General features: G+C 46.0%; 2 protein-coding genes across 6 annotated transcripts in view; one reads left to right on the plus strand and one right to left on the minus strand.

The window, feature by feature from the left end:
* KLHL18 (kelch like family member 18) overlaps window positions 1-669 on the minus strand; it is a 54,640-nt gene extending 53,971 nt beyond the window's left edge. Inside the window, exon 1 of one of the 2 annotated variants that reach the window (XM_065885364.1) lies at window positions 527-669. In XM_065885364.1, the coding sequence (XP_065741436.1) occupies window positions 527-655 (129 nt within the window). In that variant the 5' untranslated portion in view covers window positions 656-669. The remainder of the gene's footprint in view (window positions 1-526) is intronic. The other variant, XM_065885365.1, reaches the window with a different exon arrangement.
* Window positions 670-4,990: 4,321 nt separating this feature from the next.
* Window positions 4,991-25,448, plus strand: part of KIF9 (kinesin family member 9) — a 42,704-nt gene continuing 22,246 nt past the window's right edge. For 2 of the 4 annotated variants that reach the window (XM_065884802.1, XM_065884803.1), the window contains exons 1-9: window positions 4,991-5,083; window positions 6,754-6,919; window positions 9,011-9,117; window positions 10,980-11,204; window positions 17,634-17,717; window positions 17,828-17,920; window positions 18,688-18,835; window positions 19,937-20,001; window positions 22,029-22,106. In XM_065884802.1, coding sequence (XP_065740874.1) covers window positions 4,991-5,083; window positions 6,754-6,919; window positions 9,011-9,117; window positions 10,980-11,204; window positions 17,634-17,717; window positions 17,828-17,920; window positions 18,688-18,835; window positions 19,937-20,001; window positions 22,029-22,106 — 1,059 coding nt within the window. The remainder of the gene's footprint in view (window positions 5,084-6,753; window positions 6,920-9,010; window positions 9,118-10,979; window positions 11,205-17,633; window positions 17,718-17,827; window positions 17,921-18,687; window positions 18,836-19,936; window positions 20,002-22,028; window positions 22,107-25,448) is intronic. The other 2 variants (XM_065884804.1, XM_065884805.1) reach the window with 1 other exon arrangement.

The raw sequence follows: 25,448 nt of genomic DNA on the forward strand, positions 1-25,448 counted from the left end.
ACTTCCAGATGCGATTTTAAAAGCTCTTAAGAGACAAGATAGTAATCTATCAGTCAAGGGCAAGCAATGACTCCTCAGGAAAAGCCCACGCCTCTACCACAGCGCAGCTAACTTCGAGGGGCACAAAGAAACGTCTGTAGTGGCAAGAAAAGGCGCTTCCGTAGTGCCCATCAAAATGTAGGGAGAGCCACAGCCCCTTCGTCCTTAGAGGAGCTGCAAGTCCATTTTCTCTCGTCTGAGTGACAGAAAAGGGAGGCGGGCAACCCAATGTCTCCACTCTGAGGGCCTCAGCGGCGCACCTCTCAGCCTTTCTTTCTAAGGGCTGAGAGGCTGTCCCTGTCCGTCTCCCCACTCAGCCCCAATCCCCCTCTCCCAGTCAGCACCCCTCTCTCCCCTACTCGCTCTCCCTCCAACCTCCTTTCCCCACCCCGCTGAGCTCTAGACCTCTCTTCCCTTATCCCCCGCCTCTCTTCCCTCCCCATTCGGTCCTGTGGCCCTCAGCCCCGCGCCGCCCAGCACCCGGGACCTTGAGCGTCACGTCGCACAGCTTGCCCTGCCGCCGGATCTCCTCCATGACGCCGTAGCCGCGACTAGGCAACTCGGACACGGAGAAGTGCACCAGGTCCTCCAGCTCCTCTGTGCCGTCCTCCACCATCTTCCCCGGCCGCCGCGACTGCGCAGGCCTGGCCGGCTGGGTCGAAGCTAAGCTGGGCGGGGCGAGGGCGCCTGTGGACGGCAGCTCGGAGCGCAAGGCTGGAGCTAGACAGAGCTGCGCGGCCGCCGTAGTCTCAAACTGCTGTGCGCCGGAAGCCCGGCTGCCCCGTTTCCTGGTTCTTGCGCATCCTTCGTTCCCCCGCTACCCCTACCCTGGCTTCGCGCCTGCAGCTGCCGCAGTCTTTTTAGATTAATCGGTCCCATCTCCCGTCTTCCTAATTCGGCCCTGGCCTTACTTGTATCTCAACAGAGGACCGCGGACTTCATTTCCGCCACCACCCCCTACTTCCGGAATCTCCGGAAGCAGCCTGTTGCCACGGCGACTGTGTACACAGCCCGGCAGCCAAGCTTGCCGGGTTTCTTCTGTAGCTGCTAATGCAGTGGTCGGGCTGCGGAAGGGCTCCAGCCTCCGGAGCGGTAAACAGGGCTCACGCGCGGTCCGGGTGGGGAGAAGGAAGGCCGGAAAGGGGGTGTCCGCCCGGGCGGCGGGCAGCTGCTGGAATCTGAACACCGCTCCACCCGGGAGTCCCCCAGCTTTGGCTCGCTGATCTGTGAAACCCGGGCGGAGGAGAGTGAGGCGTCGAGGAGACCCTTTAAGCCTTGCTGCGGCTTAGGGTTTTCGGATCTAACGTTCCCTCGCCCCACGAGGGTCTTACGTCGCCCCCTGAGGTTCGGAGATCTCTGGTCTTCTGGATTCTTCTGTATTCAGTTTTCTAACTGGAGGGGGCTTCGGGATTGCCATCCCGGCCCTTCGCTTTACAAATGCGGAAATCGCTCCAGAGCCCTCTCTGCTGAAAGGCTCACAGTTTCCTCATTTGTTTTAGGGGTGGGAATGAACAGGTTGCCACCAAGCACCCCTGAAAGCTCAACAAAAGGAGAGGACCAGGTGGGTCCCTATCTTTCAGCGTTCCTGTCCAGAACAGAGGCTCTCAAGGAGAACACTCATAGCCACCAGCAAGGTAGCAGCATCTGAACCCTCCAAAAGAGGGTCCAAACGCACCTGGCCTTGGACTAAACAAAAGACTCGGACCCAGGCCAAACTGGTCTTTCTCCTTTTTCTAACCCAACATGCTGGACCCCTGTGTGGTGTCTGGGAGGCAGTGGGCCTTGGAACCATTCCTGTGCTGGGCAGAAAAGGGGCAGGCTCTGAGGGGAGGGTAATGCTTGAAGCTGGCCTGTGCTTCCCTTGGGCTGTCTGTGGGTAGGGGCTGCCAGGAGGGAGGCTTGAGCAACCCCCTACTTTTTCATGGTCCCTTTCAGAGGGCACCCTGGGCAGCATCTTAACTTTCCTGGGCAGGAGGATGGGCCATTGGGCTGGTATGGGGAATGGTTCCCAGAACTTTAGAAATTGAGTGTAAGTGTTTGCTTGAGTCAGCACACCTCTCTCCACTCTCCACTTTCCAAAAGCCTAGATCAAAGTGAACTTGGAGATGAGATCATCTCTTAAGTTTCCTCAGTTTGGGAGTCCTGTTAGAGCTATTTGTGGCTTTTTATTTCTAGAGGTCAATTTTGCAAACAAAAATCTTAGACCTGAAATTGGACAAGTCATTATCCTTACTCACCTGAATACCTTACAGATTCACTTTCTAAAAATTAAAAGATCTGAGGGATCCCACAGTGGCCAGGAAAAGACTTCCATGAAATAATTACTTGAGGAATGTGGAAAGTGGACTCACACTCTACAGTAGGCAGGTGTGAAAGTAGTTGCTTATTTAATGTGACATCTGAAGGGTTTGTAATAGGGGTTAGGGTTTTATTTTACCCACTTCATTGAAACTGTAAACTGAAAAAGCAGGGCCTGTCTCTATTTAATTTGCTTCTATAGAGATACTTAATGCCACTTGATGATAGCTAAGATAATTGTATGAGGAAATCAAGTGGTCACTACAAGTTGTGTCTAGAAATGTGGAGGGTCATTAATTTTTTAACAGTCAAGGTCTTGAAAATTAGCTTTTTAAAAATATTGACCATCTGATCAGTTTATTTGTTAGAACACTTTGCAGTAGCACAAACAAACTATTTTTTCCTGAACAACGGTGATGATATTGCTATTTACCAATTTGAAGATGAAATTGAGTCAGCTCCCTATCCCTCATGTTTTCCCACCTCTTCATAAATTCAGCAATTCCTTTGCTGGTTGTCTTTTTCAGAAGTATCCAGGAGTTTTCTTTAGCCTCAACTCCTCTGTCCTACCCCATGAAAGTACAGGTTATTTTAGGGGCAAATGCCTCATTTCTTATGGAACTGGCCCAACCCTGTCAGGGACATCAAAAGAGAAGTGCAAGATGCAGCACACATCCTGACCCTCAGGCATTGTCTCTATTCAAAGTCTGTTTTTTTACTTTGTGGAGCATTAACTCTAAATGAGTTTTGGGGTTTTTTTGTTTTGTTTTGTTTTGTTTTTGTGGTATGCAGGCCTCTCACTGTTGTGGCCTCTCCCGTTGCGGAGCACAGGCTCTGGACACGCAGGCTCAGCAGCCACGGTTAATGGGCCTAGCCGCTCCGCGGCATGTGGGATCTTCCCAGACCGGGGCACGAACCCGTGTCCCCTGCATCGGCAGGCGGACTCTCAACCACTGCGCCACCAGGGAAGCCCAGTTTTGGTTTTTTAAAAAATAAATTTATTTATTTATTATTTTTGGCTGCGTTGGGTCTTCATTGCTGCGCGCGGGCTTTCTCTCGTCGCGGCGAGAAGGGCTACTCTTTTGTTGCGGTGTGCGGGCTTCTCATTGCAGTGGCTTCTCTTGTGGAGCACGGGCTCTAGGCGCACAGGCTTAAGTAGTTGTGGCACACAGGCTCAGTAGTTGTGGCGCATGGCTTAGTTGCTCTGGGGCATGTGGGATCTTTCCGGACCAGGGATTGAACCCATGTCCCCTGCGTTGGCAGGTGGATTCTTAACCACTGCACCACCAGGGAATTCCTGTACAATTCAATTTTTAAAAATGTTTATGAAATACTTTAGTTGGACAGGATATTAGAGATCAATTAACTCTCCCTGTAATACAAACAGTCCCTTTTGTAGCATCTCTGCTAGTTGGCATCTTGCTTGACTGTTTGTAGTGTTTATGGTCCTTACTTTGAGAAAGTCTTTCCCACTATAGGAAAACTCCACATAATAAGAAGTTAATTTACCTAAATCTCCTTCTCTGTCATTTGTAACTATAAGCTTTCAACCTATTCGATGAAGCTACATTCAATGTTTATTTTAACATTTTATTATACATGGTAATTACTTGTGATAGTATAAATGAAGGAATACAAATATATGTGTGCCTGCCTGAAAGAAAATGATGAGAATATACATAATTACATTTTAGGAGAGGCAGAGGAGGTAGGGGACTGAGATTTTTCTCTCAATGGAGTGGCAGAGAAGAAAGAATATTAGACTATGGGCTAGATTAAATGTACTTCCAGGGAATCTTTTTCTGATCTAAGTTAGTCTAATGGAGGTAGAGAAGGAGGTGCTACATCTGAAGTTAGGTATATTAATGAAAAAAAGAAAATTAGTTCTAATGCATTTCATAGTCAGTATTTTAGAGGAAAATATCATGAATAAGGCAAAGTGTAGGTAAACTCTGATACGGAGCATTTGTAGAAACCACATCTAAAATTAGGCCACTAGGGACTTCCCTGGTGGTGCAATGGTTAAGAACCTACCTGCCAATGCAGAGGACACAGATTCAATCCCTTGTCCAGGAAAATCCCACATGCTGCAGAGCAACTAGGCCTGTGGGCCACAACTACTGAGCCTGCGCTCTAGAGCCTGTGAGCCATAACTACTGAGCCCATGTGCCACAACTACTGAAGCCCACGCACCTAGAGCCCATGCTCTGCAAGAGAAGCCACCGCAGTGAGAAGCCCGCACCCCACAACGAAAACTAGCCCCCGCTTGATGCAACTAGAGAAAGCCCATGCACAGCAATGAAGACCCAACGCAACCAACCAAATAAATAAATAAAAATAAAAAATAAAAATAAAATAAAATTAGGCCACTAAAGGGAGCATTCTTTTTGCTTTGTATTTCGGTCTCTTAGGGGGTTGTTGGTGGAGAGTGGTGAGGCACCCTGTAAAGTAGGAAGTACACGGACTTGTTGAACAGCATCCTGTGGACAGATCACTGAAATGCTGGGGGGCAAAAGGAAGACTGGCTCTCAGTGGGAGAGGAAAACATGGACTGCACATCATGTTTTCTGATCTTGATGAATGACACCTCCATTCTAATGGTTGTTGGAGGATGACTACTGAAAATTTTGCTATTTTCTTCTTTTTAGCTAGAATGGGTACTAGGAAAAAAGTTCATGCGTTTGTCCGTGTCAAACCTACTGATGACTTTGCTCATGAAATGATCAAATATGGAGATGACAACAAAGTAAGTACAGTGTGTTTGCCTTCACCTGCCTGGGCATCTCTCTGTCCCTCCTCACTACAACCTCTAAGGTTTCCAAGCAACCTTTTAAGGACCAAGACAGAATTGGTAAAAGTTCAGATGGAATCTAGAGTCATTCAACGCCAAAGCACTCCCCCACAATGCTGTTGATGAGGAAACTCATGAAACTCCCATTTTTAATGGGAGTAGGTCCTTGTTGGTTATCCATTTTAGATACAGCAGTGTATACATGTCAATCTCAAAATGGGAAAAGAATTTGAAAAAGAATAGATAGATGTATAACTGAATCACTTTGCTGTACACCTGAAACTAACACAACATTGTTAATCAACTATACTCCAATATAAAATAAAAAGTTAAAAAAAAAAGTTTACCTTTGTCCTTATATCTGACACAGGAAGCTGACATTTGTCCACACTCATAAAACTTTCTGGTGATCAGATCTCCCAGGAAGTACAATAGGAATGTCTTCAGATGATTATTATTAAACTTACCAAAGGGAGGGAGAAACTCTTATGGAGAGAACTGGAAAGATCTATCCATCCCCCTGTCCCCACCACTGTCCTGACAACTCTTCTGAAGGCTGTGAGAGGCTTAGGACACCTCGAGACTATGGGATGTTTTCATTCAGCAAACATTTGTGGATCTACTATGGGCAGCATGGAGATATTAAGAGAGGAATTCAAAGGCCAACTTCTCAAGGTTCGAAAGTCCTAGCAGTCAGAAAGAAACTCACATGCAGCTCTGTGAAGTGCACACTGATGGACACGGATTCAGTGACGACTGAAGCACAGAGCATTTAATGTATGAATAGACCAAGCCTTTCTCTGTTGATCTTAGTTTTTCTGCATGTGGCTATGTCTCGGCTTCTGGAATAGGGCAGCCAGTATAAGATTCCAGTGAGAGTCTGTTTACATTAGAAGTCCCCATTTCGAAGATTGGAATCTACCATTGACCTAACCCAATATGTTTCTAAACTGGCTGCTGCCACAGTGGCTTGCTATGGAGGGATCTAAAACTTGAAAAAATTTTTTTAGAAATCTTTGCATCTAAAAATCTGCTGATTACAAGTAGGTAGTGACCCTTAATTTAATACCAGTGAGTAACTGTGTCTGAGGAGTCCAGAGCCTTTCCTGTGGCTATCATTTCATCATTGCTCACATTAGCCCATAGCGTGTGTGTGGAAGTAAGTGCTCACCACAGTGCTGAGGGAGGCCTCACCGCCAGTCACCAGGGAGATGGGGCTCAAGCCCAGGCCTCCGTCACCAAGCCCGCTCTTCTCTCTGGCCTAATTCAAGGCCTCCCTGTGCTTATTGAATTTATCTAAAGCTTGTTTAATGTGATAAATATTGGTGTGTGATAAATATGCTTGACCCCATATCAGAAATGGGGGAACCAAGACAGACAGCACCCTGAACGCTAGGGTGAGATGTGCTGAAACCAGCAAGTGCTCCAGTCTCCTGATCCTTCCACCTTGAGGATGTGTGGCCTCCCTGCAGTGCCTTCCTTCCCATCTCCCAAAGGTCATCCAGAATATGTGCAAGTCCCTGTTCTTCCTAAAGTTCACCTCCTCTGTTTCCTCCAGGTCAGGCCTTGGCTATCAGTGACTTTTTTATACCAGTTTCTTAACAAGTATCTCTCTCTCTTCCTAGACCATTGATATTCACTTTAAAAAAGATACTCGGAGAGGAGTTGTCAATAACCAGCTGACAGACTGGTCATTCAAGCTGGATGGAGTTCTCCATGATGCCTCCCAGGACTTGGTTTATGAGACAGTCGCAAAGGATGTGGTTTCTCAAGCCCTCAATGGCTATAATGGTAATTTAGTTAATTAACTGTTGTTTTACATAAGAACCTGTGGAACCCCTGCTCACCCAGGAAGAGGTACAAGTATTTTGTGGTGAATAAAATACAACTTCACTTACTAACTTTTGTTTGATTCTTTGTCTGTCTCCATGTTCTTATGATGGGAAACTTACTTGCTTGGTGATACTGTGGCCATGGCTTGATCCATGGTCCTGGGATCCTGCCTTCATAGGAAGATTAAATGACCCTGACTCTCTATAGGTCATGGGGATTCAACTATTATCCTGTTTCAAATCCCCTGAATATTAGTTTTGAACATGTCTTTATGATAAATTTGATGGAGTCAAAACATTTTTCTCTTGGCTACCTGCGAGGAGATATTTCCATTCATTCTATCAGCACAATCAATCTATTCTATTGTAGTATAGTATTATTTACATATATCACTAAAGACGAGTACAGTTTGACTTTCTTAAAAGCTTAACTAAAAAGCTTTTTTAACAAATTAAAATTTATTGGGAAATTTTTACAAACTAGTTCACTCTAAGACTGTTTCAAAATCTTTTTTTAAAAATATTTATTTATTTATTTATTTGGCTGCGCCAGGTCTTAGTTGCGGCATGTGGGATCTAGTTCCCCGACCAGGCATCAAACCTGCCCCCCCTGCATTGGGAGCACAGAGTCTTAGCCACTGGACCGCCAGGGAAGTCCCTTAAAATCTTAAAAAGATTAAAAAATCCATAGAGGGACTTCCCTGGCGGTCCAGTGGTTAAGACTCCGTGCTTCCACTGTAGGGAGGGCGGGTTTGATCCTTGGTCGGGGAACTAAGATCCCATAAGCCACGCGGCGTGACCAAAAAAAGAAAAAAAATCCATAGAAAAAAATATATCACAGTCTGTAGACTTTGCCCATCTGGTGGCTCCTGACTAGAATGTTCCCTGTTTGCAAGTTTTAGGTCTTCTGCTTAAAAGTCCATTGAGTATAGATGCCTAAACATTGTAATGTATCCTGTGTGTGATATATAGCTATGGTCCCCATTGGTCCTGAGGGGATGTGGCCCTGAGGAAGTAGAGACAAAGGAGCTAAGGCCCGGGGAGGCTAAGAGTCGTGGGCTCTGAGTGCTGTGGAGCCACAAATGGGCTCTGAGTCCCAGCTGAACTGACTCCTTCCTGCACATTTCTGCAGGATTAACAGACACTGCTTCTGACTCCAGCTTAGATGCTGAATTAAGACCCCTTGTGTAAAACCTACCAATCCCAGGAACTAGAGCATTCACGTGGCAAAGGCAAACACTGATTTCCACGGCCCAGCATTGTCCGGGCAGATCTGCTTTGTAAATGCCCAGAAGCAGCCTTTGGGTTGGGTCTGGCTCAGGCTGCTCAAGCCAGGAAGAAGAGCAGATGGGAACCAGAGCCCAGGGTGACTGGTTTGTGTCCCAGAGCCTGGTGATGGTAGACCTAAAGCACGAGAGAGGTGCAAGTGAAAGTCTTCCCAGAGAGGGCAATGTGACAGATCAGGGCTTGGTCATGGTGTTCCATTTCTGAAAGTGCCCTGGGACCAACTAGCAGCCCTTAAGCAGTGGGAATTTGCAGTCTACAAAGAATTCCCACCACTAACAGAAAATGCCCTTCTGACTCCCATCTCTTCCTGGGGATTTTGAAAGCCCTTCTTTCCTCCTGCCTGGGCTGTCCTGCAGGGAGGCCAAGCCCTGAGAGCCTGCCTGTTCATGATCTTGCTAAAGAAGGGCTGAGTTCAATGCTCTTATCTCCCTCATCTTTCTAGGAAAATTCCCAGTTCCTCTGTTCCCTGGAATTCCCTGCTCTCCTCAGAAGCCCTAGGATCAGATCCCCTCTTGGGAGAGGAAGCAGTAGAGCACTACATGGACCACAGATTCAGAGCAGCTGTCTGTGTTTTGACCATTTATATCCCTGTTTCCCTGCTCACCCACCCTCCATGGCAGGAATTCCTGCTGTCCTTGGCTGCTCCTGATGGCCACCTTCACACTAGGGTTCTGGCTGGCACTGGGCATGCTGGGGGATGGGAGAGCTATCCTTGGAGCTGTTTTTCTGGGTGTCACCAAGATGTGTTTTGAAATGTTTGCAGGCACCATCATGTGTTATGGGCAGACGGGAGCTGGCAAGACATATACCATGACGGGGGCAACTGAGAATTACAAGCACCGGGGGATCCTCCCTCGTGTCCTACAACAGGTAGAGAGTGGGCCCGTGGGTGGGATGCCACATAGGTCCCCTCTTTCTACCATACATGCTGCCCATCCCAGGCGAGCTCCTGGAGACAGTGGGGTCCAGCCTCAAAGGAGTTGCAGCCTGTAGGGGAGACAGCCTGTAGGGGAGACAGGTGGGGTGTGTGTGTGTGTGTGTGTGTGTGTGTGTGTGTGTGTGTGTGTAAACCAAGAGTTTAGGTTCCAGGCTCTGACCTACGCCCATGCTGAGCCTGTTTCCTCATTTGTTAAAGAGGGAGTCAGATGTGCTGACTGGCTTCTTGCTGCTCTGATGGTCTGTGACCCTGTAATTGAGGATTCAGAGGTCCTAATCCTGTTCCTTCCTGGTTTTAATGAGGGAGATATGAACCCTTGCAGAGCTTCCTTACTGGCCTGCTCTGGTTTCTTGCACCACCACAGCCCCAGAAAGAGCGAAGGGAAGAAGCAGGGCATGACATGAGCTTTCAGGACCGAGTCAGCCTTGGGGGTCTGGGAAGTGTGACTGAAGACAGGATGGGCCTTCCTTCAGAGTCCGCTAGCCTGCGTTCTGTGAGGACCCTCTTTTTGAAGGTGGGAGGCAAAGGACTTTTCCCTAAAAAGCATCTTGAGGTTTTATAGCCCTGTGCTGTAAGAAGTGTAGATGTTCCTCTAGTGTATGACCATCCATGCGATAATTTCTTGAAGCAATATCCTTAACATCCCACTGTCAACGCTTCAGTATCTCAGCATCTTAGACTTTATAGTCTAGCCCAGCGCTGCCCAATAGAAATATAATGTAAGTCACATATGCAATTTTAGGTTTTCCAATAGCCACATTTAAAAAAGTAAAACAAGTGAAATTATTTTTAAATAATATATAATAATATATTTTATTTAACTCAATATAGCCAAAATAGCATTTCCACATGTAATCAATATGAAAATTATTGAGATAGTTTAAATTATTTTTCTTTATACTGAGTCTTTGAAATCTGGTATGTATTTTACATTTACAACCCATTTCTATTTAAGACACTAAATATTCATCACAAAGAGTTGCTCTGTATTTACAGTTCATGAAATTTACAGTTGAAAAGGTAGATTTATAAACCCAAGTTGTTCCAAACATACTTAAAAGTTTACCAATAACTGAATTTAGTATCAGTGTTAAATTTTTAGTTAAAATTAAATAAAATTTAAAATCCAATTCCTCATTTGCACGAGCCAGATTTCAAGCACTCAGCAGCCACCTGTGGCTAGTGTCTAGCATATTGGACAGCACAAATCTAGCCTGTTAGAGCAAGGCGGGGACTTCAGGGATCATCCAGCCCAACTCCCCATTTAACAGATAAGAAAGTTAAGGTCTAGAGAGGGGAAAAGACCAGCCCAAAGTCACCTGCTGATAAGCACTGGGGAGGATATTAGGAGTCGAGAAGGCTGAGTTCTGGCTTGACTTCTTCCCTTAGTAGCTGAGCCACCATAGATGGGTATTGCCCCTGCCCTGCTTCAGTCGTAGTGGCATCATGAGGGTAGAATTAAAAAATGGATGTGAAAGAAGCTTATATGTGGTGAAACCCCACAAAACAAGAGATCTTCACTCCAGAGTCCTTTCTGTTCATCATGCCTCTACTTCTTGAGACTGTACAAGTATTAGCCAATCTATAAGTCAGGCCTCAAAAAAACTACAAGATGATAATAAATACTGCCCAATAGACTGCAACTACTGATACTTGTTGTTGCTGATGACCATCACACCAACTAGACTGTAAATTCTTCTAGGGCAAGGATTCCCTCCTAAGGTAAGAACTCCCCTAGCACTGGCTGGCTGTTGGAGTTCTGCTCTCAGTGACTGCTGTCCAATCTCCCATCTAGGTTTTTAAGATGATCGAAGAACGCCCCACACAGGCCATCACTGTGCGTGTTTCCTACCTGGAAATCTATAATGAGAGCCTGTTTGATCTCCTGTCCACTCTGCCTTACGTTGGACCCTCGGTCACACCTATGACCATTGTGGAAAGTCCTCAGGGGGTCTTCATTAAGGGCTTGTCAGTCCACCTCACAAGTCAGGAGGAGGATGCGTTCAGCCTCCTTTTTGAGGTGAGATGATCAAGTCTACGGGTTCCTTCCTCCTTACTTTTCCTCCCTCCTTTCCTTTTTTTTTCTTTTCCTCCCTCCTTGGTTTTTTACTTACTTTGATAACCAGAATGAAAATTAATATATGCTTGTTTAGCAAGTTCAGATAGTAATGAAATATACAGAAGCAAAAGAAAAATTCACTCATCTGTTTTCTACATATGGCAACAGTAATGTATATTTTGGCTTATTTCCTTCTAGTCTTTTTTCTTGTGAAGTTTTTTCTTTACTTAGTTGAAATTGTCCTTTTTTTTTAGTTAACATTAGATCACAGGCATTTGTAGTATAGAAAAGATAAGAATTAATGTCCTTGGTATATAAAAGCTCTTACAAATCAATGAAAAAATATGATTTTTTCCGGGATATGTTATTCTTTTAAAAATCATGTAGATTAAAACTCTGTGCATTGCTGGTGAAATGTAAAATGGTGCAACCATTTTGGCAGTTTCCTAGAAAGTTAAACATTGATTTTATCATAGGACCTAGCACTTCTACTCCTAGAAATCTACCCAAGAGAAATGAAATGTGCACACAAAAACTTGAACACAAATATTCATATTAAGACTATTCATAATAGCCAAAGACCGGAAATAACCAAAATATTCATCAATGGAGAATGCATGAACAAATTGTGGTACATCCATACAACAGAAAACTGTTTAGCAATAAAAAGAAATGGAGCACTGATACATGCTACAGATTGGATGAATCTCAAAAAAAATGCTAAGTAAAAGAAATTAAAAAGTTACCTGTTGTATGATTCCATTCATTTTAAATGTCCAGATAACCACATCTATAGAGACAGAAAGCAGATTAGTAGTTGCCTGGGGGAGGGGACAGGAAGTGACTGCAAATGGGCCTGAGAGAACTTTTTGGAGTGATACAACATTTTAAAAATAGAATTGTGGTGATGGTTGCACAACCCTGTAATTTTACTGATTTTAAAAATCATTGAGGGCTTCCCTGGTGGCGCAGTGGTTGAGAGTCTGCCTGCCGATGGAGGGGACACGGGTTCGTGCCCCGGTCCGGGAAGATCCCACATGCCGCGGAGCAGCTAGGCCCGTGAGCCATGGCCGCTGAGCCTGCACTTCCGGAGCCTGTGCTCCGCAACGGGAGAGGCCACAACAGTGAGAAGTCCGCGTACCGCAAAAAAAAAAAAAAAAAAAAAAAAAATCATTGAATTGTATACTTAAAACAATGAGTCTTTTTTTTTTTTTTTTAAACAGTGAGTCTTATGGTATTTAAAATATATGTCGGGGACTTCCCTGGTGGTCCAGTGGCTAAGCCTCCACACTCCCAATGCAGGGGGCACGGATTCAATCCCTGGTTGGGGAACTAAGATCCCGCATGCCACGCGGTACAGCCTAAAAAAAAAAAAAAAAAAATATATATATATATATGTATGTATATATATATATATATGTATGTATGTATATTCATGTCAAATAAAACTTCTTTTTAAAACGTCATTTAGATGTCCTCAGGGGTGATATAAACCTGGATCCCTTGCATGTACACAGAAGAAAGAGCCTCCCAGGTGGCAGCAATGAAGCATTCTCGTCTTATTGTTGCTCCTGACATTTCACCATGAAGAATGATGTTTGCCGTAGGTTTTTGGTGGCTTAAGTTGAAAGAACGTCCAAGTTTGTGAAGAGGTTTTTTTTTTTTTTTGCGGTACGCAGTCCTCTCACTGCTGTGGCCTCTCCCGCCGCGGAGCACAGGCTCCGGACGCGCAGGCTCAGTGGCCATGGAACTCGGGCCCAGCCGCTCCGCGGCATGTAGGATCTTCCCAGACCGGGGTACGAACCCGTGTCCCCTGCATCGGCAGGCGGACTCTCAACCACTGCGCCACCAGGGAAGCCCAAGAGTTTTTAAAATCATGAATAATTATTTATTCATACCCTTAGAAGTAAGCACTCTCCTGACTTGTATGGTAATCATTTCCTTGGTCTTCTTTATAGCTTTACCACCTGGAGCATCCTACCTATGTATTCTCAAGCAGCATAAGTTACTTTTTTGGAAATGTATATACAAGGAATCATGTAGGATGAATTCTGTCTTATTTCTTTTACCTTTTATCTACTTTTTATGTCTGATATTACTGTATATTTTTCACTTTCATCATATGACATTGTGTGAATATACTACAATTTAGTTATCCATTCTACTTCTGATGGACAGTTGGGTTTTCCTAGATTGGGTGTATTTCAGACACGGCCACTAGGAATGAGAACTAGCAACATTCTTGTATGTATATCTGGGGCACATAAGCATGAATTTCTCTAGGTAAACTCAAGAACTGTAATTGCTGAGTCATACAGAGTGTGTCTTAAGCTTTCTTAAATGATACCAACTATTTTCCATAATGGTATACTCCCACAACACGTTATCAGAATTCCCATTATTCTGACCCTAAAATCTTGACCAGTCTGGCTGGTGTATAGTGTTTCCCACTGTGGTCCCACTCATTGGTTTACATTTCCCTGATTACCAGTGAGATTAAGGACCTTACTTTGTGTTTATTGACCATTTGGATTTCCCTGTTCATGTCTTTTGTTTATTTTCTTTACAGATGTCTTTTTTCTCTCTTATTTGTTTGTATAAATCCTTTATATATTCTGAAAACTAGTTCTTTTTTCAGTTGTGTGTATTACAATGTTTTCTATTTCCTGTGACTATTTTTTCTCTTGATGTGTTATTTGATGAACAAAAATTCTTACGTTTAGGTTAGTTGAATGTGTATAAATTTCTTGTTTTGGCTTTTCGTGTAAAGAGCATATGAGAGGATTTTTAAAAATGTACTCTGACAGTCTTTATCTTTTTTTTTTTTTTTTTTTTGCGGTACGCGGGCCTCTCACTGTTGTGGCCTCTCCCGTGGCGGAGCACAGGCTCCGGACGCACAGGCTCAGCAGCCGTGGCTCACAGGCCCAGCCGCTCCGCGGCATGTGTGATCTTCTTGGACGGGGGCATGAACCCGTGTCCCCTGCATCGGCAGGTGGACTCTCAACCACTGTGCCACCAGGGAAGCCCCAGTCTTTATCTTTTAACTGAAGCATTTCATTCCATTTGCACTTAACGTAGTTTCTGAAATATTTAGGTTTAAATCTGTCATTTGACTGTGTGTTCTTTTTCCCATTTATTTTTCTTAACTTTTTTGCCTTCTTTTTCATTGGATATTTTTTTATTATATTTGTTTCCCTCTTTACTAGTTTGGAAGTTATATATTCCTTCATATTTATATTTTCTCTCTCATTTTTCCTAGAAATAACAACTTGTATAGTTAGTTAATGCACACACATACAGACATACCAATAAGTTGTATAAGTTGTATAGCTTACACAAATAAGTTGTATAATTGGTGAAGTCTGAATAAGCTCTGTGGATTATACCAGTGTCAATTTCTTGGTTTTGACATTGTACTACCGTTTTACAAGATGTTAATCATAGGGAGAGGCTGAGTAGAAGGTAGAGAGGACCTCCCTGTATATTTCTTCCAAACGTTCTATGAATCAAAATAAAATGTTACCTTACCATAACAAGTATATTTTGTAATTTGATTATAAGCTCTACTCCCTTGGCCCTTTATCAGTGGGTCTTTTTTGAGGCTTGGGTTGAGACTATATTACTTCAGAGAATAGTTTTTTTCTTTCAGAAGCCTAGGGAACATTACCAATACAGGGTCTCTTTAAATCAGATTAAAAAAATTTTTTTAATTTATTTAATTTATTTATTTTTGGCTGCGTTGGGTCTTCGTTGCTGCACGCAGGCTTTCTCTAGTTGCAGCGAGTGGGGGCTACTTTTCGTTGTGGTGTGCAGGCTTCTCATTGCACTGGCTTCTCTTGTTGTGGAGCAGGGGCTGTAGGCATGCAGGCTTCAGTAGTTGTGGCACGCGGGCTCAGTAGTTGTGACTCGCGGGCTCTAGAGCTCAGGGTCAGTAATTGTGGCGCACAGGCTTAGTTGCTCGGCAGCATGTGGGATCTTCCTGGACTAGAGCTCGAACCCGTGTTCCCTGCATTGGCAGGTGGATTCCTAACCCCTGCACCACCAGGGAAGCCCTACAGAGGGGAGAGGGTGTCTGTACTATTGGAGAGGGATTCCAAAGTTACGAATCTCAGAGCTTATATAGGAGCTGGTACATTTACTCCTCTTCCCCTCTGTTAGGATAGAGAGAGATTGAAGCGCGGGGTGGGGCAGAGGTGTGGGGGGTGCAGCTAGAGACAGAAAGGGAGGATGAGAGAGAGCATGTGCTTTTATTTTGAAATGTAAGTAAATCCTCTCTTAGGAAAGGAGGGCAAGGTCTCTACCTGGAAGTTAAGCTTTTGGTTCTGAAGGAGAAAGATCTTATCACCCTTTGAATGTAACAGATGGCTTGGGTGGGGGGATGGGAGTGGAGGGAGGTGAAGGAAGATACAAGTGGCTCTAGGTCTACCACCCTCAGAATGTGAAGAGCAAATGGCTTTGGGAGCAAAAGGAGATATTCTCTATCTTTATAACATGTCAATTTCATTGCTCACAGAATCACCAAGAAATCCAGCAAGGGCTATCTTACAGCACATCCGTCTGCAGGTGCCTTGGGGCAATAAGAGCATTGGTTCTAGCTTGCAGTTCCTGGATTCCTGCTCCTGCTTTGTGTCTGGCCCTGGGTACTGGCCTTACTTTCTTGCAGTCTCAGCCATGCATTCAAAAGGAATTTTTAAATATCCTATCATCTTTAGGTGTTTTGCAGTAGGAAGTTTTCTGAATATTTAGTCCATTGTATTCCTGGAAGGCCCCCTTGATGTTTTGGGCTGTGATACAGTGCAAAAGGTGTAGAACTTAGAATTGGGGACTTGAGCTCAAATTCAGGTTTCTTTCAATCTATGAAGCCTTAATGTCGAGCAAATCATTAATCTCTTCAAGCTGCAGTTTGCTAATCTATAAAAGTGTAGACACTGTTTTTAAACCTACCCCAAAACATTGTTATGAGAATCAGATGGGATCAGGCATTTTTTTAAATTGAGGTATAATTGGCTTGTAACATTATATTAGTTTCAGGTGTACAACATAATAATTCAATATTTGTATATATTGCAAAATGATCACCATAATAACTCTAGTTAACATCCATCACCGTATATAGTTACACATTTATTCTGTGTGCTGAGAACTTCTAAGATCTACTCTCTTTGCAACTTTCAAACTTTCAAATATGCAATACAGTATTATTAATAGTCACCATGCTGTACATTACATCCCCGTGATTTATTTTATAAATATTCTGAAGTGGGATTGCTGGATCATATGGTAATTCTATTTTTAAATTTTTGAAGAGGGCTCCCCTGGTGGAGCAGTGTTTAAGAATCTGCCTGCAAAGGCAGGGGACACGGGTTCGATCCCTGGTCCGGGAAGATCCCACATGCCGTGGAGCAACTAAGCCCGTGCGCCACAACTACTGAGCCTGCGCTCTAGAGCCTGCGAGCCACAACTACTGAAGCCCACTTCCCCTAGGGCCCATGTTCTGCAACAAGAGAAGCCACCGCAATGAGAAGTCTGCACACCACAAAGAAGAGTAGCCCGCACTCACCACAACTAGAGAAAGCCTGTGTGCAGCAACGAAAACCCAACACAGCTGAAAATAAATAAATAAATTTATTAAAAACAACAACAAACTATTTGTCAGCATTCTCCTGGCTGCATAACATTCCATTGTACAGCTAGACCATTCCCTAATTGTTGGATATGTAGGTTGGTTATGATTCAATATTCATGAACATTTTTTTTTTTTTTTTTTTTTTCATGAACATTTTTAAGGCTTTTAATTCTTTTATGGTACGCGGGCCTTTCACTGTTGTGGCCTCTCCTGCTGCGGAGCACAGGCTCCGGACATGCAGGCTCAGCGGCCATGGCTCACGGGCCCAGCCGCTCCGCGGCATGTAGGATCTTCCTGGACCGGGGCACGAACCCGTGTCCCCTGCATCAGCAGGCGGACTCTCAACCACTGCGCCACCAGGGAAGCCCCTAAGGCTCTTAATTCTTATTGCTGCTTTGCTTTTCAGAAAGCTATTATACAGGGAATTCCCTGGTGGTCCAGTGGTGAGGACTTGGAGCTTTCACTCACAAGGGTGCGGGTTCAGTCCCTGGTCGGGGAACTAAGATCCCGCAAGCTGCATGGCGTGGCGAAAAAAAAAAGGAAAGAAAACTATTATACAAATTCACACATCTCTAGCAGTGAGTGAAAGTATAGGTCTGGACTCCAATTTGTCTTCTATTCTCCTAGTTTATAAATGAGATTTCCCTGAAAGGCCTGGCTGATTGCAGTGATATAAATATCATTTCTGCGTAATTGAAAAATGATCCAAATGCCGTGTTATTTTAATATTTCAAAACGTTGTCTGTGTTTCCCGTCTTCTTCAGGGAGAGACCAACAGGATTATAGCCTCCCACACAATGAACAAGAACTCATCTAGGTCACACTGCATTTTCACAATCTACGTGGAGGTAAGTGCAAGCTCTTTGAAGAGCCGAGAGGGGCGGTCGATTCCCATGGGGCCTGCTCAGTAAGAACCTTCTCCCTGTGACAGTTTAACCTCTTTTTGGGTGTTTCATAGGCCCATTCGCGGACCTTATCAGACGAAAAGTACATCACTTCCAAAATTAACTTGGTGGATCTAGCAGGCTCGGAGAGGCTGGGGAAGTCTAGGGTAAGTGGGGGAGCAGGAAGTTCTTCCTCAAGAAGCCACAGCTCTATTTCCGGCTTAGTTTCTGTGCACCTGGGCCGTCCCTCATTGGGCATTCGTGAGCACCATCCCAAGCTAAGCGCAGTGGAGCTGGAGGGACAGAACTAGCAGAGGTGAAACAGAGAGGCAGTTCCTACCTGGCAGGATTTTTGTAAACATTAAATGAGATGATGGCTCCTAAATTCTTAGCAAAGTACCTGGCACTCCGTCAGTGCTCAGTCAATGCTCCATGCTCGTAGTAGCGTCTCTCTATGTATCAGTGTGAGTGTTCACCCAATGAATATTTGCATGAAGTTTTCATCTCACATAAATATTCATGTGAGGGTATTAACATAAGTATTCACAAGAGCATTCAGGTGAGCATTCCTACCTGCGTTCGTATGAATGTTTGTATCTGTGTATTGAATGGATGTATATTCCCAGGATTATTTGCTCAAGTATCTGCACAGATATTCCCATGTGTATTCATAATAGTGTGACTCTTAAGAGAGTATTCATATAAATATTCACATAAGTATTCATATTCACATGAGCATTCATTCATAAGAATATTTGCACGAGTGTTCCTGTGAGTGTTCCCATTAGCCCAAGGCGGATACAATACAATCCCATGACAGGGAGAGAAGACCTGGTTCTGGGAAGGAGGCTCTGGCCTGGCCACAGACCTGCAGTGTTCTTTGTGGGGCAGCCTCTCCACTTGGTCTGATGAGGAACTGACCTTTGGTTTGTAGTCTGAGGGCCGAGTCCTGAAGGAAGCCACCTACATCAACAAGTCGCTGTCATTCCTGGAGCAGGCCATCATTGCCCTCGGGGACCAGAAGCGAGACCACATCCCCTTCCGGCAGTGCAAGCTCACCCACGCCCTGAAGGATTCCTTAGGTGAGGGTATGGTTGGTGCACAGCGGGGATGGATAGGCCTGGTATATCTGTTACTGGTGATAATGGAATTGCTCCCTCCTGGTGGCATGGACTTACCTGCAGCCTTTTCACAGTGACCTCAGGCACACCTGGAAAGGCAGAATCAAGCACAGTGACCTCTCATGTCCCCCATGTCATTCTCTTCACTCCTCAGAACCTTTGCTTAAGCTTTTGCCTCTACCGGAAGTACCTTCTCATTTCCCCTATCCCTGAACCAGCTGGCAGAATCCTTCACCACCTTGAAGACCAAGGTGGAGGGCTTCTCTGGTGACGTCTTCCCTTCCCTGACTGAGGAGCTGGGGCTGTGTCTTGTCATCCTTGTGTTCCCAGGCTTTTGCATTGGGCCCAATGGCACAGTGGTTGGTGTGTGATTATTAACTGAGTGCTCCCCCTCACCCCCGCCATAAGCAAAGCCCTGGCCTAGAGGCCTCTGCCCTACTCCAGGTCTTCTCTCCTCTGCTTTTCCCCCAGCTCCTCTTTTAGGTACATTTGACAGCCTCTCCTGCTTCTCTTCTTCTTCCCCTTGCCTCCCAGCCTCATGCATGCTTGAATGTGTCCTCTCTGACCCTGTCTCAGTCAGCTCAGGCTGCTAGAACAAAATATCACGGACTGGGTGGCTTAAACAACAGACACCTATTTCTCACAGTCCTGGAACCTGGAAGTCCCAGGTCAAGGTCTGGCAGGAATGGCTCCTGGTGAAAACTCTCTTCCTGGCCTGTAGATGGCCACTTTCTCGTTGTGTCTTCACATGGCAAAGAGAGAGAGAGATAAAGAAAAGAAAGAGATCAGAAAGGGAGACAGGGCTCTGGTCTCTTTTTCCTTTCTTACAAGGGCACTAATCCCATCATGGGGCTCCACCCTCATGACCTCATGTACTTAATTACTTCCTGCAGGCGCCACCTCCAAATACCATCACATTGAGGGTTAGGACTTCAATATATGAATTTTGAAGGGACACAAATGTTCAGAGCCCTCCCGCCCCCGCCACCCACCACCCTCAAAGGAATCTCTTGGCAGAAAACCCACATGGTTCATGGCCCTTCTGTGTCCTGGTTTCTGCAGGGGGAAATTGCAATATGGTCCTTGTGACAAACATCTATGGAGAAGCTTCCCAGTTAGAAGAGACGGTATGTAAAGACAGCCAGTGCAACCGGGATGGAATCCCTCCTCATGCATGCCAGGGCTGGGTAAACTGACACAGTAGCTATAGACATGGTCAAGGGTGGAGGGGTCCAGGGATGAGTCTGAGCCAAAATTGCTGAAGGGGGCCCAGCCAGGATCCAAATACCAAGTACCAAGGGGCAGAAGCCATGTCAAGGAAGAGGCAAGGCAGGTGGCAAGCTCAGTGTGGGGGCCTATGTGAGAAGAGAAGGCTGAGAGCCAGCTTTGTGGGGCAAGGACTGTGTTTTCTGGCCCATGCCAGGAGTATTTTGCCACTGCAGCGAGGAGCTCGGGAAGGAGAGGAAGAAGAAGAAGGTGCAGCGGCTGGATGGGCCCTGGCGGCCATGCTGAGGCCTTGGCTATTCTGCTCCAGGTGGCAGGGACTGTCACAGGGTTTTAGTAGGAGCGGGCTGTGGCCAGAGTTGTGACTCGGGGAGATTAATCCAGCAGCAGGAAACAGGTGACCCGGGGAGGTGAGAAGCTTATGAGAACCAGAGGCAGGAATACGAAGTGAGCCAGTGACACAGGTGAGTCCACATAGCTAGGCACCCAGGCTGGGGCTCCCCGCCTCTCCTCCCTACCCATCCTAAATAAGATAGGTTTGGAAATCTCTCCCTAGACATTTTGGTCAAATGTGGATGTTTGGGGCAAGCTTCAGTCATCTGGAGAATCCACTAGGTGAAACAGGTTATTTCCAGGGACATTGCAGGGCAAGATGCTTCTGCAGGGCCTCCCAGCTTGGTGCATTAGGGACCATCCCAGCTTCCACGGGGAGTTCTCCGGCCACATACCCAGTGCCCTGGGACTTGGGAGGCCAGGGAGGGGAGCTCCAGCTGATGTGCAGACAGCATCCCCAGAGGAAGGCTTCAGGCACCTACTGGTCTCACAGCATAACAAAGCATGAGTGACCCCAAGAGGAGTCATATGAATATTGGGCCTCCTGGCTGCCTGGTTAAGAAATACGTCCTCCAAGACCGTGGAAGACCCTTTCTCCCCTTATCCCCACCCCTGAGATGGTCACACAGGAAGCAGCTCTCCTGGTACCTGCTGTCCCCCGAGGCTTGTGCCCACACCACCTGGGATCTCTGATTAGGACTGAGCCCGCAGGAGCCCTAAGGAGCTGCTGGAAGAGTATCGGGGGTTGGGACAAAGGCATATTGGGGGTGCAGAAGCTCATGATTCTCTTCTCCAAATGCTTTAAAACTTTAAAACTGTTCCTGTCATGATTCGTGTTGCTTAATGCATTGACCACGCATGTGTGTATGAGGGAGTCGTGGCCACGCTTGCTGCTGTGCTTACAGCAGGAGAGTCTGATTTCACCCTCACACAGAAGCAACTCCAACTAAAATGACAGGGGTCTCTTCCTGAGGGCTCTCTGTGAACCAGTTCTGTCCAGAGCACATTACATACCTCAGCACTCAGTCTCCCAGTGACCCTGTGAGGCAGGTCTTCCCAACTTTACAGAGAAGTTACAAGACCTGTCTGAGGTTGTGCAGTCAGTTGGTCGGTGGCAGATCTCTTAACTACTAGGCAAGACTGTCCAATGGAAGAGCCCTTTCAGGCCTTCCTCAGGCTACTTCTGGGTTACCCATCCCCCCCCCAAGCCGGCTTCCCTGTTTCAGGGCTTCGAGTCAGCCCAGCACAGTATGAAGCTGGGATGTCAGGGCTCACTGGCAGCTCATGTGCCACTGGCTGCTCCTCACTGCCACGGAGCAGCCCTCCACTCCTCATGGAACATCAGCACAGTGGGGCTGTTTCCCAAGTGCCCGCTTCTGTGGCCACCCCATGGGCCCCCAGCCATAATTACCCCTGGCTGGCTGTGCCCCCAGAGGGACTCGGGCAGGACCCCCAGACATCACTCCATGGGCCCATGGAGCATTCCTCTCTGCAGGGAGACTTGTTTTCTAGTGGAATCCTTTAACCTGTTTTGCACATATCTCTACTCACAAGTAATTGACCAAGAACATAGAGGTCTGTCTGATCTGTTTTTCAGCTGTCTTCACTGCGGTTTGCCAGCAGGATGAAGCTGGTCACCACTGAGCCTGCCATCAACGAAAAGTATGACGCTGAGGTACTAAGGGGCTTGTAGGCAGGTATCTCGCTGTGGGGAAGGTGTATGGGTTTGCTGCCTGGGTCACAAGAGCCTGGCTTCCCTTCCTGCCTTGACCAAAGATACGCATGTGATCCTGGGTCAGTCCCTTTCTGCTCTGGGATAGGCCAGTGTTTAGAGTCCCTTGGGGGCTGCCACAAAGGTGAAAGGGCTAGGTCAGGCCCCCCACCCAATTCATATGTGGGGCTTCAAGGCCTCTGAGTACCCCTGGGCTTCTGCATGAGAGTCCTTAGAGCTAATTGTTTCTGAGCTAAATCAGTGTAGACCATCTCTCAGACTCATCTGGTTAGGTCACTACAGAACCTCTTTCTTCCCAGCCTGAGTGATCCCTCTCAGCAAACAGCTGACCAATCAGAAGAATGATCAGCCTCACCATTAGCCAGGGAAATGCAAGTTAAAACCTTAGCGGAATTCCACCCTCAGACTAGCAAAAATTAGAAATTTTCTGACAATGTAGAGACAATGGTGAGTATGTGCAGAAACAGCAATGCTTATTTACTTCTGGTCTAAGTGTAATGAACAACCACTTTGGAGAGCATTTTGGCAACATCTAGTAAAGTAAAAACACATTTACCAATAATTTGGTTTTCGTTTAAGATGCTTATGCAATCGTAGTTACTGGAGACAGGAGCATATACAGGCCCTAAACCCATGACAAACCAGCTAAACTTTCTAGATTCTAAATCCTGAAGGAAAGTAACAGTCCGGGGGCTCTGTGGATCTAACCCATGGTTTGGAGGTTGAGGAGGAAGTAGAGCTTAGAGCAGTGGTTCTCAAAACTTGAGTGGGTATCAGAATCACCCTGCGGGCTCATTGAACAACAGGTCACTGCACCAGTTCCCAGAGTTCCTGATTCCATCGGTCTGGGGTGGGGGCTGAGGATTCAAATTTCTCATGAGTGTCCCCGGTGCTGCTGCTGCTGCTGTTCTGGGACCACACTTGGAGAATGACGGGCACAGTAGTTAAGAGCGCTGGCCCCTGCGTTGGGCTATCCTGGTTCAGCAGCCTGCTCTTTCCTTCGTCAGCTGTATAACCTCAGCAAGATACTTATTCTTTCTAAGGCAGGAGTAACAGAGTTCACTCTCAAAGAGATGTGAAGAACAAGATAATGCGTAGGAATCTTTTAGCACAGTGCTGTCATGGAGTAAATGCTCAGGAAATGTTAGCTAGCACTACAGTCACTTCTGCAGACCAGCAGTATCACTTCTAGGTATATAGTCTAGCAGCATTCTCACATATGCACATAAAGAGACTTATAGAAGATGGTGCTGCACTGCTTGTTGTAATGGTGAAAAGTTAGGAACATGATGAATAGCCTTTAACAGAAGAGTAGCTAAGTAGGTTGCACAGGGAGGGAGTCAGTGAGCTGCGAGCATGGATAATCTCTAGTGAGAAAACAACTTGGGGATTGAATGGTGGCATCTCTCATTTATACCAAGTATAAGAACATACAAAGCAATGCTGATCATCATTAGTGGACAGATGTGTGTACAAAGAAAAAATGTATGGGAGTGAAAAGACCAAACTGAGCAGAGGTTCCTTCTGGATGTCAGGGTGGGGAATGGATTTGGAGTGGGGTAGCCAGGGGCTTCACATTTATCTGAAATGTTTTATTTCTTAAAAAAACAAAAACAAAAACACCTAAAGCCAATATGGTGGCATGCTGTTAAAGTCAGATTTTAGGGTGGTCTTCCCAAGGATTCATGGCATTATTTTCTATGCTTTTCTGTAGCTTGGAGCTTTTCTTATTTATTTTTCTTATTTTCTTACTTGGTGCTCTCTTAGCTTAGGACTACCACATTGCCACCTGTGAACCTGGCTGAGTGGGCATTGCACCTGGCAGCGAGGACTTTCATTTTAATGTAATTCCTATTCTGAAATCTGCACTGTTGTTCCTGGACAGCCAAGTTGCCATGTCACCAAATGCAAATGTGTTTATAATCTTCATGATAAACATTTTCCTTTATCTGTATGAGTTCTCGAGAGAGACCTGGAAAATTATTTTGGTTGTTGCCTTTCCTAGACTGTAGCCAGTATTCCCAGGTTGTTTCCAGCACCACTTTCAGTACTGATACCTGTTTCCAAGGGTAGCGTTTCCTGGGTTGGTGGGGCTGGCTGGAAGGTGGGAGACTGAGTTCCTGGTCCACCTCTGCTACCGGCTCTCTGTGGTGAGTTGCTCAGGCTCTGAGCCTCAGGATATTCATCTGTGAACTAGGAGGTTGGACTGATGACTTCCAGCAACCCTCCCACTATGTCATTCTATGATTCCGTGAGGTGGTGTAAGGGTTGTGAGCCACGGGCATAAACAGACAGCAGAGAGACTTGGGGTACCCTACTCTGCCAAGAGGAAGCACACCCGCACGCTGCCGTGGGGTCAAAATAGGGAAACTTCTTAGGCTGATAGCTGCTCACAACCTGGCGTGGACTTAAGCAGAACTCTCTGAATTATGCTCATTACATTTATGATGGAAACACCTAACCAGCAAGGAACTTACATGGGTCTGTGCTGTCTCTGAGGCATTTTTTTTCCATCCAGAAAATGCCCCTGTTTCTTATAAGGGAGTTGGTCAGCCAGGAGGTGCTGTCAGACCCTATTCTGTGGAGTCTTCTGCTTCAGCCCTATTTCCAAGCAGCTTCTTTCCAGTCAGTAGAAGAGGGCAAGTTAGAGGCCACTAAGCCTGACAGGCAGTAGGAGAAGTGGCTTCCATACTCTCAGGGTGTAGCATAGAGGCTGGTGACCCATGGGAGCAGATGGCTCATTTCCACCATCACCGGATTGGCCCAGAAGTCTAACCTGGCTCCTCATGCCACACTGGACAGAGTCATCCAGCTGGAGGTCCCCAGCAGCTCAGCCAGACTTTTCCTAGCTGGGCATAGTGCATTTTCTAGAGCTGAGATCCCTCAGCTGAGAGGAGGGGATGGAGATGAGTAGGGGCCAGGCACCAGTCCTCTCCCGTTCACCTCACAGGGAGTCCACCTGAAGGACCATCTTGAGGATGCCCAGAGGGGCAGAGTCAGAATCTGGACCCTGGTCATGTGTCTTGAGTTCAGGCTTTGTGCCCTGATTTGCCACTGAGCCACCAGGACACCAGGACCCCTTGCTACAGACTGATCACAGCTTTGGTCACCAGTCCTGAGAACCAGCTGTCAGGGGCTCCCTCCAGTGGCCGTTTTTTGACAACTAAAGGAAGCCCTGTTGTTCACAGTGAAGGTTCTCAGCATGAAGTCCCTTGTGCTTCTTATATGAAAAACACTAGGACAGTATCTATCAAATGTAAAATGACTAAGCAATTCTGCTTCTAG

The sequence above is a fragment of the Phocoena phocoena genome, chromosome 10 (genome assembly GCF_963924675.1).
Source record: "Phocoena phocoena chromosome 10, mPhoPho1.1, whole genome shotgun sequence".
Lineage (NCBI taxonomy): Eukaryota > Metazoa > Chordata > Mammalia > Artiodactyla > Phocoenidae > Phocoena > Phocoena phocoena.